This window comes from Hyperolius riggenbachi, chromosome 2, assembly GCF_040937935.1.
Source record: "Hyperolius riggenbachi isolate aHypRig1 chromosome 2, aHypRig1.pri, whole genome shotgun sequence".
Lineage (NCBI taxonomy): Eukaryota > Metazoa > Chordata > Amphibia > Anura > Hyperoliidae > Hyperolius > Hyperolius riggenbachi.
This window is the reverse complement of record NC_090647.1, coordinates 71,646,933-71,661,468: the sequence shown is the minus strand read 5'-3', so window position 1 is coordinate 71,661,468 and position 14,536 is coordinate 71,646,933. Positions and strand designations below refer to the sequence as shown.

General features: G+C 45.4%; 1 protein-coding gene across 1 annotated transcript in view; it reads left to right on the top strand.

Moving 5' to 3' along the window:
• Nucleotides 1-2,984: 2,984 nt before the first annotated feature.
• LOC137544797 (hydroperoxide isomerase ALOXE3-like) overlaps nucleotides 2,985-14,536 on the top strand; it is a 49,715-nt gene continuing 38,163 nt past the window's right edge. Inside the window, exons 1-3 of the mRNA XM_068265886.1 lie at nucleotides 2,985-3,015; nucleotides 8,169-8,341; nucleotides 13,351-13,555. Coding sequence (XP_068121987.1) covers nucleotides 2,985-3,015; nucleotides 8,169-8,341; nucleotides 13,351-13,555 — 409 coding nt within the window. The remainder of the gene's footprint in view (nucleotides 3,016-8,168; nucleotides 8,342-13,350; nucleotides 13,556-14,536) is intronic.

Sequence of the window (14,536 nt, the reverse complement as noted above, 5' to 3'; positions counted from 1 at the left end):
TGCGTGCGGGTGTGCAGCGTGCGAATTCTGACGGCTCTGCTGTGCAGATTTTTTCTGCATAGCGAGCCGCACAGAATTTATGACAAGTGGAAACAGTCCCATCCACTTGTATTGGTTGAGCGAATCTGCATGCAGGAAACGCATGCAGATTCGTTCTAGTGGAAACGAGCCCTAAGGGCTCTTCCACACTAAGGGCTCTTTTCCACTAACTGTTGATAGGCAGTGAAATGCCTCTCAAACTCTCTCAACTGCTCACTGGCCAGGCCCGGCCCTAGACCATTTGCCGCCTGAGGCAAATTTTAAAGAAGCCGCCGCCCCTCCCCCCCCCAAGCCGTGGGTGTGCGGGGGCCGCCCGAGCTGGAGGGGATAACGGGCAGGAAGGGGGTATTGGGCCTAGCGGCGGGGAGGGGGGTCGGACCCCCCCCTCCCTCGCCTGGGTCCCCCGTCCTCCGCTCCCCTCCAGCTTGTTAGGTTGCTGGCTGGCTGCAGCTATAAGAGGCAACGGGCGACGGGCCTTCCTGCCCGCTATACCCTCCAGCTCGGGCGGCCCTCCACACCCACGGACGGGCGGGTGCCGCCCCCCCAGAAGTGCCACCTGAGGCAAACGTTTCACCCCGCCTCATGGGCGGGCCGGCCCTGACTGCTGCCTCGTAACTGCTTGTTGCTGCATGATAACTGCTTACTTCTGCCTGGTAACTGCTTACTGAGCACACAGCTCAACAGTTTGTGGAAAAGAGGCCTTAGGCCTCTTTTCCAAGAACTGTTGAGCTATGTGCTCAGCAAGCAGTTGCCAGGCAGCAGTGAGCAGTTACCAGGCAGCGACAAGCAGTTACCAGGCAGCAGTGAGCAGTTGAGAGAGTTTGAGAGGCATTTCACTGCCTAGAAACAGTTCGTGGAAAAGAGGCCTAAGACGTTGCATTTGATGCAACGTTAAGGTCGCACAACGTGCCCCTAACGCAACACATGTTAGTTTTGAAGTTGGACAATATATTGACCTGCCTAAGGCTGCTTTCACAGTGCGACGTTAAAGTCGCAAGTTGTAAAAAGGAATAACGCTGACTAACGCACAGCAATACAAAGTATGTGCGACATTCACAGTGTTCACGCTGCGTTGTGTGTAACATGTAGCAATATTTAGAAAGTGCTGCATGCTGTGCGTTATATGCGTTATTAGGTATGTTGGACTGTTTGCACATGCTCAGTAATGTTTTAGATTTTTTTTAAAATGTGACGCATGCGCCATTTTCGTTCTATCAGTATGCGACAAACGGCGCACCAAGAGACGCATAACACAGGTCAATATAACGTCCAACTTCAAAACTAACATGCATTGCGTTAGGGACACGTTGTGCGACCTTAACGTCGCATCAAATGCAACGTCTTAGTGTGGAAGAGCCCTTAAACAGACTAGCACCCAAAATTCTGCATTCAGGGCTTGTTCACAAGTAGAGGTGTTTTCGGCCTTTTTTAAAGCGCAGGCGATTTTTTAAAATCGCCCCCAAAACGCTTGCACAATCAATCTCTTTGAGAAGGTTCATATCAGCGCATTGTGCCCGCTTTGCGGTCGGCAAATCGGTGCCTGTTCCGTTTTTGAAGCGGTTCCGCCTCAATGGAAGGTATAGGAAAAACACAAAACGCTCACAAAATCGCACTGTGCAGCGATTGCATTCGCGTTAAGAATTAATACATTGTATTTATTCTTTTCTGGGTCAAAGAGTTCACTTCCTGACTTGTGTCAGGGAGTGAATTACAAAAACCACTCTGGAAAAGAGCTTAGAAAAACGCTTTTACCAAAAAAGCAGCACGCTGCGGAGCGCCAGAAGGGGCAAAAAAAAACAAGTTTTTGATTTTAGATGTGAATGAGTCCTCAGGCTTGGAACACACTAGGCGGTGTGAAAGGTAGCGTTTTGCTGCATGTGCATTTATGCATTTTTAGTACAGTTTCAGTGTGTTTTCTGTGCGATTTTTTTTTTTGCGTTTTTTCCCGCAAATGCATTTTTCTTGCGTTTTGTGTGCATTATAATCCATTTGCAGTTTGCATATATAAATTGCATAAGTGTTTTGTATGCTTTTTTATGCAAATCACTAGGAAGTCAACAGGAAGCGGAAATACATCATCAAACAACTTTTAAAAACCTGCATAAAAAAATGCAGACAAAATGCATAAAAATGCACTAAAACGCAATACCTCTGCGTCAACACTGACTTTCATTATTTGCGTTTTAGATGCGTTTTGGAAAAATATATGCAGCAAGACCAGTGTTTTTAACAATGTATGCAGAACGCAAACATATGCGGTTTTCCATGTGGCCCATTGACTTGCATTATGTGCATTCTCGCTGCGTTTTCCGCAATGCTAGCGTTTCTGCTCTCACTAGGAATTATTTGCCAGTTATTGACTATTCCTTCTATCAGTCATCAATAGGGATGGTCGGTAAAATGCATAGAATTCTGAGTTGATACAGGATTATGCAAATATTGTAAGCATAAACTTTTATGAACTTTTAAAGATTTGCATCTCCTTAACCATTTCTACTAGTCATTTGGGATGGTCAGTGTGATGCAAATAATTTTGCATTGATGCAGGATTATGCAAATTTATGCAGCTTGAAAATGTACCAATCAAATTTTACCTCAGCAGGATCTGATTGGTTAATTTTCAAGTTGCATAAATTTCCATACAAAATTTGATTAATTCTGCATCAACTCGAAATTATTTGGCTTTCATTGACCATACCTACTAGTCATTACTGACACAAACCCATTCCATGCAGTGCAAAGTACTCCGGTCCTGAACTTCTCACTTTCTGCCTGATTAGAATCACCTGATCATAGACAAGCTGTGTATGAAGTTCTCTTTTCCACAGGCAGTTGAACTGTGTGCTCAGCAAGCAGTTGCCAGGCAGCAGCAAGCAGTTTTGAGTGGCATTTCACTGCCTAACAACTGCCCGTGGCAAAGACGAGGCCTAAGTCATTGATGCAAGATGAGCTCTGTATTGGAAGCTCTGAGGAAGAGTAAGTTGTCTGCTGTAGAGTGCATGTGCTGGCATATCGATCCTGTGATATGAACATGGTTATGTGAGGTAGCAGATGTGATTTGCTGTATAGTAAGGACATTTGTAGAAGCAGTGGTGTAGCAATAGGGGTTGCAGAGGTCTCGACCACATTGGGGCCCTTGCCACTGAGGGACCTTCCCTCAACTGCAGTATTAGCTTTTTATTGGTCCTGTGCTTGTAATCATCACTTCTATAGATCCTTTGCATGACATTCATTAACAAGCTGTTCCCCATCCCCTTCTTGCACCTATGACCATATGGTTGTTCTTGCCAGGTTTTGGTGTGTCGTATCAACTGTTCTGTATAGAGTGCTGGGGGGGGGGGGGGGGGCATCCTCACACTGGGGCCCATAGCTCCTTAGCTACACCACTGTGCAGAAGGATGTTTTGGTACTTATCCGTTAGCTGGGCGCATCCGGCAGGTGGCGCTAATTACTATTCCCCCTCCAGGCCGCCATGGATAGTAGGGAAAGATGTAACTCTGGTGGAGTTTTGTCGCCACCTAGAGGATGCGCCCGGCTAATGGATAAGTACCGGTGTTTTGTTTAAATGTGTGGGATCCTTTTGTCAAAATGTTAGGTTCTTATCTGGGGAACTGAGAAGCCTCTGGATTGTCCAGACACTTGCCCTGTGCCCCTCCATTGCTCTGTTCCAGGAAGTATGTTGCCATGCTCTCATATAACACAAGCGCAGTATAGCTCCCGCCTGCGCAGTAGCATGCTAGGGCTCGGCAGGAAAACCTGAACCTGATTGACTCCATGCCAGAGCACAGGAGTTAGCTGTCTGCACCTGCTCAGTGGAGTGGGCTCCAGGCTTGCAAGGGTCTCAGTGCTGGAATGGAAGATTCAGTGGCATTCCTTTCCTGAGGTAAGTAAACAAATTGGGCACAGACAGACGGCTGAACTGCATGCTCAATGAGCAGTTACCAAGCAGCAGCGAGCAGTTGAGAGTTTGATTGTCTTTTCACTTCCAATCAACTGCCTGAGGAAAAGGGGCCTTAGGTCTCTTTTCCACGGGCAGTTGAACTGTGTGTGTGCTCAGCAAGCAGTTGGCAGGTAGCAGTGAGCAGTTGCTAGGCAGCAGCATGCAGTTGTGAGAGTTTGAGAGGCACTTCGCTGCCTATCAAGTGTCTGTGGAAAAGAGACCTGAATGGTGCTCCTGTCTGCTAGAGAGAAAGGCTATTCCTAATGTCTAATCATTTGAGGGGTTTTTATATTTAAAGTGGACCCAAATTAAAAATACAAAATTTCAGAAGTAAAATCTATTTTCTAAATTATAATAATAAATCGCAGCCTTTTTTCAGCTGCATGATGACTAATGTAAAATATTTTACATTTATTGGAGGAACCCCTCCCTTCCTTTCATATTGCCAGGACAAAATCCGGCAAACTGGTGGAGTAGCAAAGGAGGAATTGCTAATGGCTGCCACCCGTATAACCCTAGCTATGAAAAGAGAAGGGTGAAAAGCATGCACTGAAATGCTCATAGGTTTAAAGGAGTGTTTATTTATCTTTGTATATGTCAGAGTGGTGCAACTAGATATTTTTAAATTAAAAAAAATGTTTGGTTTGGGTCCGCTTTAACCACTTCAGGACCACAGGCTTACACCCCATCGAGTAACCAGGTGATTATTTACAATTCAGCACTGTGCAGCTTTAGCAGCTCGCTGCAAGGCTATACAACTTAGTACACAAATTAATCTTGACTTTTCTTGTCACTTGTAGGGCTTGCTTTTGGTCTCTGATTGCTCCTGCGATCCTTACTTTTGTTTTTGTTTTTTAATTTAAATTTTTTTTTTTTAACATAATCCTTTAATTCCTCCCCCCCCCTTCCCCCCCCCAACCTTCCTCTAAATTTTTCCTAGAGAGTGATCGGTTATTGTCTCTACGCCTGCAAGGCATAGGACTATGGCAGGGATTTGATTATGTGCTTATGAGGGACAGTTAAGTGACAAGGCTGTCACTTCTACAGCGCTGTGGAAGATCTGCGAGATGATGGAATTCTGCATTAGGCAGTCCTGGGGGAGCCACTCTGTGGTCGCAATTCTCCATCTCCATTAGGTGGTTGCAGAGTGGTTAAAGGACAACTGAAGTGAGAAGGATAAGGAGGCTGCCATTTATCTATCTAGCCAGTTGCCTGGCAAAAAAAATTCACTTACCTGGGGCTTCTACCAGCCCCCTGCAGCCACCCTGTGCCCATGCTGGTACACAACTATCCAGTGTCATGTCCCTCTGTTGCCGCCCACTGCACCTACCCGGGCCTGGTCGCGCATGTCCTTGCTCATGTAGCCGGGAGTCTCCTGCGCAGGCGCAGTAGAGGTCTTTTCGTACTGCGCCTGCGCAAGACGCCCGTTGGCCGATGGAAGCATGAACGAGGACAGGTGTGGCCAGGGCGCAGTGGATGTCGACTTGCAAGTCAGTGAAAATGAAACTGAGCCGTGATGAGGGATCGGGGCATCGTTGAGTACCGTTACCGTTACATTCTGGCGGAATTCCGCGTTCCAGTGGTACAATTTCAGTAATCTCATTATAAAACCTCGTTTTTTTTGAAACATCGTAGACCATGGGACCTAGTGGCTGTTCCACCGGGTTTTTTTATATCAAAACAAAAAAACTAACAATTACAACAGCAATCAAATCCCACCAAAAGAAAGCTCTATTTGTGAGAAGAAAAGGAGGTAACATTCATTTGGGTGCTAAGTTGTATGACCGAGTAATAAACCATTAAAGTGGTGAACTGTAAATTAAAAATAAAGTCTGGTCACTAGGGGGGTATAAACATCTGGTCTTCAAGTGGATAATGAAAATGCTCTTAAAGAGAATCCGAGGCGGGGTTCTTACAACGCAATCCCCATACAGAGGCTGGGTCTGCCTATAGAGCCCAGCCTCGGTTGCTATTTAACTTCCCCCAAAGCCCCCCTGTGCGCTGCGAGACCCCATAAATCACAGGCGCGCTACGCGGCTGTGTTTACCTCACTACTGTCAGTCTCTGCTCTCCCCCGCCTCCTGAATCGCTCCAGTCCCCACCTGCGTCCCTTCCCTCCAATCAGCGGCGAAGGAAGAGACGTGGGCGGGGACTGGAGCGGTTCAGGAGGTGGGGGAGCGGCGAGACTGGCATTAGTGAGGTAAACACAGCGCGCTGCGACACGCTGCGTGTCGACAGCGCGGCTGTGATTAATGGGGTCTCGCAGCGCGCAGGGGGGGCTTTGGAGGAAGCTAAATGGCAACAGAGGCTGGGCTCTATAGGCAGACCCAGCCTCTGTGTGCAAACTGAGTTGTAAGAACCCCGCCTCGGGTTCTCTTTAAAGAGAACTTGAGGTGGGGTTCTAACAATGCTAACAGCACACAGAGGCTGGGTCTGCATATACTGCCCAGCCTCTGTTGCTATCCCAACCCCCCCCCCCCCCCCCCCCAAGTTCCCCCTTCGCTCTGCTATGCCCCATAAATCATCAGCCGAGCTGTCGACACGCAGTGTGTCGCAGCCAGCTGTTTACCTCTGTCAGTCTCGCTGCTCTGGTCCCTGCCTGCGTCCCTTCCCGCTAATTGGAGAGAAGGGACCGGAGCTATGGAGGAGGCGGGGGAGCAGCCGAGACACTTACAGAAGTAAACAGCCGGCACAGCTTGGCTGATGATTATGGGGCATAGCAGAGGGAAGGGGGGATTGGGATAGCAACAGAGGCTGGGCAGTATCTGCAGACCAAGCCTCTGTGTGCTGTTAGCATTGTTAGAACTCGCCTCGGGTTCTCTTTAAGGTGATCCAGGTGTTTCTCTGTCCACCCTGTCAGAACAAGCCCGGTTTTACCTTTTTATAGCTTGGCTGTAAATTGAGTTCTTAATGTGCTTGGGGTGGAAACTTTCATACCTGAGGTATGTGGGACGGTCTGTTGGTTTGAGGTACATAGACGTTTGTAGGTTGTTTTCCCTGATGTATATGGTGGTGTCCAGAGTAGGTACGTTTCAGTTTGATTGTGGGATGGAAGGCATTGCAATCCCTCTGGAATTGAACATCCTCCTCACTTGTGGAACAGATAATTAAAATTATCATCGATAAAATGGAAGTAGGCTATGGGTTTTATTTGACATGCATTGAGGTATTCCTCTTCAATTTTTGGCCATGAAGAGATTTGCATACTGTGAATTCACTGCCACACCCATCTGCTGTATTTCCCATCTATTGAATAATGAAAAGGTTTATCAAGTAAATAGCGTTTTTATTGGTATTTCCTGTTTTACGACGCTTATCATTTACAAGTTTTCTGCTTCACTTCCCACCCAGCTGAAAACTATCTTCATTGTTTACGATTTTGTTATCCACCCCCACCTTTATTTCATGCAGGTAGACTGGAAGCCCTCTTATGGATGAACCAAGCCTAATAAGCTAGAGTCTTGACTGGCATTAAACGGTGGTACTCCCATATGCTAATTTTCTGTTAGAAGCACCATAGAGTGTGACTGTTTTTTGCAAAATAATCAAGCCGAAGTTTGACATTGAAACTTGCAAAACAGTAGAAACAAAGTATTGGGTTTTTTCAAAAGTGGAATTTTAGCAGGACAGCCAGGCAACTGGTATTAATAAAAAGGAAATAAATATGGGGAGCTCTATATCCCTCTCACTTCAGGTTAGTTAAATTAAACCTGAGGTGGGGACATTAAGTTAAAGAGAAAAAAAAAAACCTATGCTACCGTATCCAGGGGGCTGTGTGGATCGGGTAGCCACAATCCCTGCTGCTGGAACACCCCTAATGGGCATTTTTGAACAGGGAATCCCTCTCCTCCCATTCCCTAAAATGGCAACAATCATTGTCGGAGATTTTGGTGGGTGCAGCACCGGGGGAGGGTGGCAGAGAACGGTGCAGGGGGGACTGTGAAGAATGTCCTGTAGCAGGGAGCATGTCTCTGTGTCTCATCTATTCCCCCCCCCCCCCCCTCCGCCTCATGACCATGGGTACACTTTAAGAAGATGGGTCAGTGAAATGCTAGTTTTTAGGGCTGGTCACAGTGGTCAGTAAGTTGCATCGTCCGGTTCCATGTCTAGCTGTATTTCATGTGCATTGAAAATGAAATCCAGAATGTTTCAGCTATCATTTGGCATGCATATTAATTATTTCTCATAGGCTCCCCTCTTAGGGGCATACATACAGCCACATTGATCTACAAGGTGGAAATACCTGGAGGACGTTCTATTGCCAGCATATGTGATAAACTCTCCATTGTCCTGGTTGGTGATGCGAGAGAAAGCAAGAAGTACAAGCTGGCTGAACGAAGGAGATACATGCCCACCCCGTATGTGAGTATCCGGGATATTCCTGATCTATTAGTCTTGCCTGTGGCCGCAATCTGCATCGACCTCCTCCAACGTTCTGTCCCTGGTTTATGACTGCAGGTGCACCCCTGAAATTCATGCTGATCACTACTAAAAAATATACCAATGATCTACCTTTTTGGCCATCATCCTAAAAGCACTTTTAGTACTAAAGGATATCAAACCTGTATCCTTAATTAAAAATTAATAAAAAAATAAAAAAAAAATTGGATTGCAACACATTGACTTTAACCTATTTTGGTTCCTGGACGTAGAAACTACGTCCAGGAACCGTGCGCGCTCCCACGGCCGATCACGCACGCGCGCTTCCGACCCGCGGTTCGTTAGCCAGGCAATCAGTGAATCTGGCTATGGTGCCCGATCACTGATTCCTCTCCCCCGCTGAAAAAGCGACAGCTTCTCTCGGAGGCTGGGCCTTTTCTGGCTGTTACTTCCCCCATGCGTCGCTCTAAGCGTATGTTAAGCTTAGAGTGACGTCATGTAAACAAACTCATGGCCGCCATCTTGTGGCCAAAAAGTAATACTACAACTAAAAGTAAAAAATAAATAAAAATCACACATTTACATTATAAACCTATTGTTTACATCCCACCCTCCCAAAACTACCCAAATAAAATGTTTAATCTAAAAAAAAAAAAAACATTACAATTAAAAAAAAAACATGTAAATATTTACCTAAGGGTCTAAACTTTTTAAATATCAATGTAAAGATGATATTTCTATATAATTTTTTTTTTTTTTTTTATATTAAACTTGTAAATAGTGATAGATGCAAACCGGAAAAAATGCACCTTTATTTCCAAATAAAATATTGTTGCCATAAATTGTGATAGGGACATAATTTTAATGGTGTAATAACCGGGACATATGGGCAAATACAATACGTGAGTTTTAATTTATGGAGGCATGTATTATTTTAAAACTATAATGGCTGAAAACTGAGAAATAATAATTTTTTTTTTCTTATTCTTCCTGTTAAAATGCATTTACAGTAAAGTGGCTCTTATCAAAATGTACCCCCCAAAGAAAGCCTAATTGGTGGCGGAAAAAACAAGATATAGATCAGTTCATTGTGATAAGTAGTGATAAAGTTATAGGCTAATGAATGGAAAGTGAACATTTCTCAAGTGAAAACGACGGAACGCGAATGGGTTAAAGGGTACCTGAGAGTAATGAATAGGCTGTATTTATACTTACCTGTGGCTTTCTCCAGCTCCATGAGGTCTGTGTTCTACTGGGCAGGCACTGAAAGCTCCCGGCTGCACGATGGGGAACGCTGCGCAGCTGGCCAGATTACCAGCAGTCATAGACAACGTAGAAGATGGCAAGGGAGCACATGGACATTGAGGCTGGAGGGGATTCCCCAGGTAAGTATAAGTACAGCCTATTCATGCAACTCGGGTTCTCTTCAATGTTGAAGAAGCCTTTAGGTCTCCTCTAAAGTGGTCGTAAGTAGTCTGTGAGCCAAAAGATGACTAGCTTCTCACTGTACAGTATACTACTATGCTCAGTATAGAGCCGCTTAACTTCAGTAGAACTTGGAGTCCCAAGCCTTCTGAGGAGACCCAAAGATGCAGCTGGCGGAAAATTGGACCAAGACTACCGAGAAGGGTCTAATCTGATCCTTTCCTGGTGGTTCTGTGTCCAGTGATCAGTAGGGATGATCTATGACATGCAAATATTTCTGATTTTATGCAAATGAACGTGAATTTGTGTGCAAATATATGCAGCTTGAAAATAGACCCATCAAGTCCCACCCAGGTTTAAATTGAATTTGCATATCATTGATCATCCCTAGTGATGAGCTCGAATTTCACATAATCGTAATTTTGCATCAATTTGCAAGTACAATGCGAAACTGTCATGCGAAATTTGGGGGAAAAACTGAATTTATTTTGTAAGTAAACACAACCAGGAACCGCAATTTCGATTTTTAAATATGCAAAGTAAAAAAATTGGGTTTTCTTTCTGAGTTTTTAAAAATATTATTTTTCCTTACATTTTTTAAAATCTTTTTTTTTCTCAAACTACGTCTGTGTAAAATGTTGGTGACAATGGCATGTATAGGGGCTTTGCTCGTAACAGCTAAATTTGGCACAATTATGCAAAAATTACACTAAATTATGAATGGATTATACAAAATGTCCATTGTAACTACATATGCATGTAATTGCAAAAATGTATACAATTGAATTGGTAGATTACGATCACCAGCTATGACACGTCACAGCACCCTCCTCACTGTTCAGCGTAGACCACAAGGGGTGCTGAAAGGATACCCGAAGTGACATGATGAGATAGACATGTGTATGTACAGTGCCTAGCACACAATTATGCTGTGTTCCCTTTTTTTTTTTTTTTTTTTTTTTTTTTTTTTTTCTTCTGTCTGAAAGGGTTAAATATCAGGTATGTAAGTGGCTGACTCCGCCTCAGTCACAGGAAGTGACTACAGTGTGACCCTCTCTGATAAGAAACTCCAACTATAAAACACTTTCCAAGCAGAAAATGGCTTCTGAGAGCAAGAAAGATTAAAAAGGGGAATGTGTTATCAATAAGGGTCACACTGTAGTCACTTCCTGTCTGTCAGGACTGGGTCAGCCACTTACATACCTAATATTTAACTTTTTCAGGCAGAGAAGGAAAAATAACACAGCATAGTTATTTGTGTGCTTGGCACTGTACATACACATGTCTGTCTCATGTCACTTCAGGTATCCTTGAACAGTAATGGTGCTGTGAAACAGCACCACAAGTACAACATGATTAAAATCATTAAAACACTGTTCAGGAGTACTTGAAGCAAGAGGTATATAGAGGCTGCCATATTAATTTCCTTTTTAAACATTACCACTTGCCTGGCAGCCCTTCCATGCGTCAGTCGCATCTAGATCACACACTTGAAACCAGCATGCAGCTAATGTCAAAAACATCTGATCTGCTGCATACTCGTTCAGGGTCTATGACTAAAAGTATTCGAGGCATAGGATCGGCAGGTCTACCAGGCACCAGGTTGTGTTTAAAATGTAAATGTCTGCCTCCATAGGGCCGGGCAGAGGCAAGAGAGGCTCCAGCCTCAGGGCACAATGTAGAAGAGGGTGCGCAACTCTTAGCTATCATTCCTCTATTGTGTTTGAAGCAATGAGAAAAGGGCATACATACTTGGGTTAGTAAAACCTTTAAAGGGAAGGTCCAAGCAAAAAAAAAAAAAATGAGTTTCACTTACCTGGGGCTTCTACCAGCCCCATGCAGCCATCCTGTGCCCTCGTAGTCACTCACTGCTGCTCCAGTCCCCCGCTGGCAGCTTTCTGACCTCGGAGGTCAGGGCCGAATTGCGTACATTTTTACACATTCCCGCTAGTGCAGGAACATTAACGCATACATTTTTACGCGTTAGTGGTGCAACGCGTAAATTTTTGTTCCTGCACTAGCTGGAATGCGTAAAAATGTATGCAATGTGGCCCTGACCTCCGAGATCAGAAAGCTGCCAGCGGGGGACTGGAGCAGCAGTGAGTGACTACAAGGGCACAGGATGGCTACATGGGGCTGGTAGAAGCCCCAGGTAAGTTAAACTCATTTTTTTTTTTTTGCTTGGACCTTCCCTTTAACAATTGACGAGACAGGTTGAGATGGGTGCTTTAGAAAACAGCACTGTAGCTGACCCAAGTTGGGTCTGAGAGCTCAGAGAACCTATTTTGCATAGATAACAATGTACCGAAAAACAATGAGACTTCTATCTGTGCTAATAATATTCTATTTCTTAGCTGTACAGTACTACACATACAATTTATCTCAAAAGTTTATTTTCAATTCAGAGTACCTTTCAAAGAGCTAATGCTGGAGCTAACTAAATGCTTGGGAATTCTAACTTTCTACCATGAAAATTAAACTTACAATGAGCTTTAAAGTGACTGGTCAAGATTCAAATGTGCAACCATAAACTAGAATCCTGGGTGGCTTTTTTTTTTTTTTTTTTTTAAATTTTGTTTTCTTGTACCTAAGAAATCAGCCAAAACATGTTATCATTGAGGGTCCTTTTACTCTGCAGTGCGATCTCCACACAGCAAAATGACCACAGCACAATCTCACACTGTTGCACACCCTTTGTTACATGTGACGGGTGGTGAATTCGAAGGGCTCACACCCAAACAGCCTCGCCACACCCAAACAGCCTCGCCGTTCAGTCAAGCATACACCCTTTCAGTCACCTGCAGTGCCTGACAGGAAATGCATCAGCTGGAAATCCCCATCAGCACCTCCCCACCGTGAAAAATGTTCACATTACCATTGACTTGTCAGCTGGAGCGGGGGTTGCCAAAGCTGTCCTTGCGTACCACCACCAAAGGTTACTTGCCAGGAAGTCAGATATTCACAGGTGGGGTAATTGGTGTCTCAGCAAAGCCAGGGCCGGATTTGAACACTTTTTCCGCCCCCCCCCCCCCAACAACCTGTGCACCACCCATTCTGTGTGCTCGCTCTGCCCTGTTTGTTCACTGGTCCTGTGCTCCCTCCTCCAATCCTGTGTACTTCCCTTGTCCTGTGTTTCGGGGAGCACAGGATTGGGGGGGGGGGGGGCGGAGGACAGGACCAGTGCTCCACTGCTCACCCCATGGAAGCGGGATGGCCACGGACTGGGTTTGTGACTGCTTCATGTTTGGCAGTTTAACTGCATGAGTGCGCCAGCCCGCTGCCCACCCCTTGCTTTCTGGTGCCCTAGGCCATGGCCTTTATAGCCTTGCCTCAAATCCAGCCATGAGCAGAGCTGATTATCTACCTCTGTAGACTGCCACCAAACATGCACTGTTGGTGGTACTTGAGGACAGGCTTGGGAAGCCCTGAGCTGGAGCATGTTTGTTGCATTGTAGGAAGTGGGGCATGGTTCATTGACTTTAAAGTAACGCAAAGCGTGTAAAAGGGCCCTGACCGTGCCTGTAGACTGGTTTCCTTGCCCACAGTGCTTCTTCTTATCTTTTCAGGTGGCAGTGCATGAAATTCGTGTGGAGAAAGCTCTCGGTGAGCTCCTTATGGTTCGGTTGACTATAGAGAATGCAAATGACCCATTCTTCCAATCGTGGGTCTGCTGGTGCGTAAATGTCGTCTCCCCCAATAACAATAAATACTCTTTCCCATACTATAAGCGGATTGTGGGCGTCAAAACTGTGGAGATTCCAGATGGAAAAGGTGAGATTTTAGTCTCAAATTGGATGGTTGACTGAGAACAAAGCTAATTTACAATAGTAATCTCATACAATCTAACTATATATGGCTAAAAAGTGACTGCACAGCAGGGCTGGGTTTACCATACGGCACTATAGGCACGTGCTTACTGGTGCCAGATAGAAAGGCACCTCGCTCCCCTCCCCGAGTGCCTCCCTCTCTTTCCCTATGCAGAGTTCCAAGCAGAGCATAAATGAGGTTACTTGTCCAGCTCTCAGCATTCCACTGATGAGATCTCCTTTAGTCGAGGGGCAACTTAATACTGAGGGTACCTCTGACTACCTAATACTAAGGGGCACCTGTAGCTACCTATGACTTGTAAGGGAGAAGTGACAGCTGGGCCAGCACACTTGTAGTGTGGTTTGGTGAGGGTTTTGTAGGTTCACTGAGGTTGAAGTCTAAGGTCCTAGAATCTAGGGCATCTGCGCCTATAGGCTCCTGTGATGTAAATCTGGGCCTGCTGCACAGTACTCTTGCATAGCTATAACACAAGGCAACAGAAAATGACCTTTCTCCACTCAGAAAGCATAGACCTGTAGTTTGTATGATTTTTACATGGGAATGCATGTGTACGTTTAATAATGCAATAACCACACAGGGCCCGTTCAGACTACAAAATGCGGACCGCAACACATGCGGACCGCAACGCGTACGAACGCACGCATGTCCGCGTTCGTATGCGTTGCGTGGCTGATCCCATCACTGAAAAGTGAATGGGACAGCCGCGCGTTTTTGTAAAATCTGCGTGCAGCATGCGTTCCCGGACCGCACAGGTCCGGAACGCATGCTGTGTGAACATCAGACATTGCACTCTATGCAATGTCTGATGTCGTGCGTTTTGTCCACCTGCACGCGTTTCCAAAACGCGGCTGGAAACGCGTGCAGTGTGAACGGGCCCTAACTTATACTACAAATAAAGACACCCTGAGGGCTCGTTCACACTAA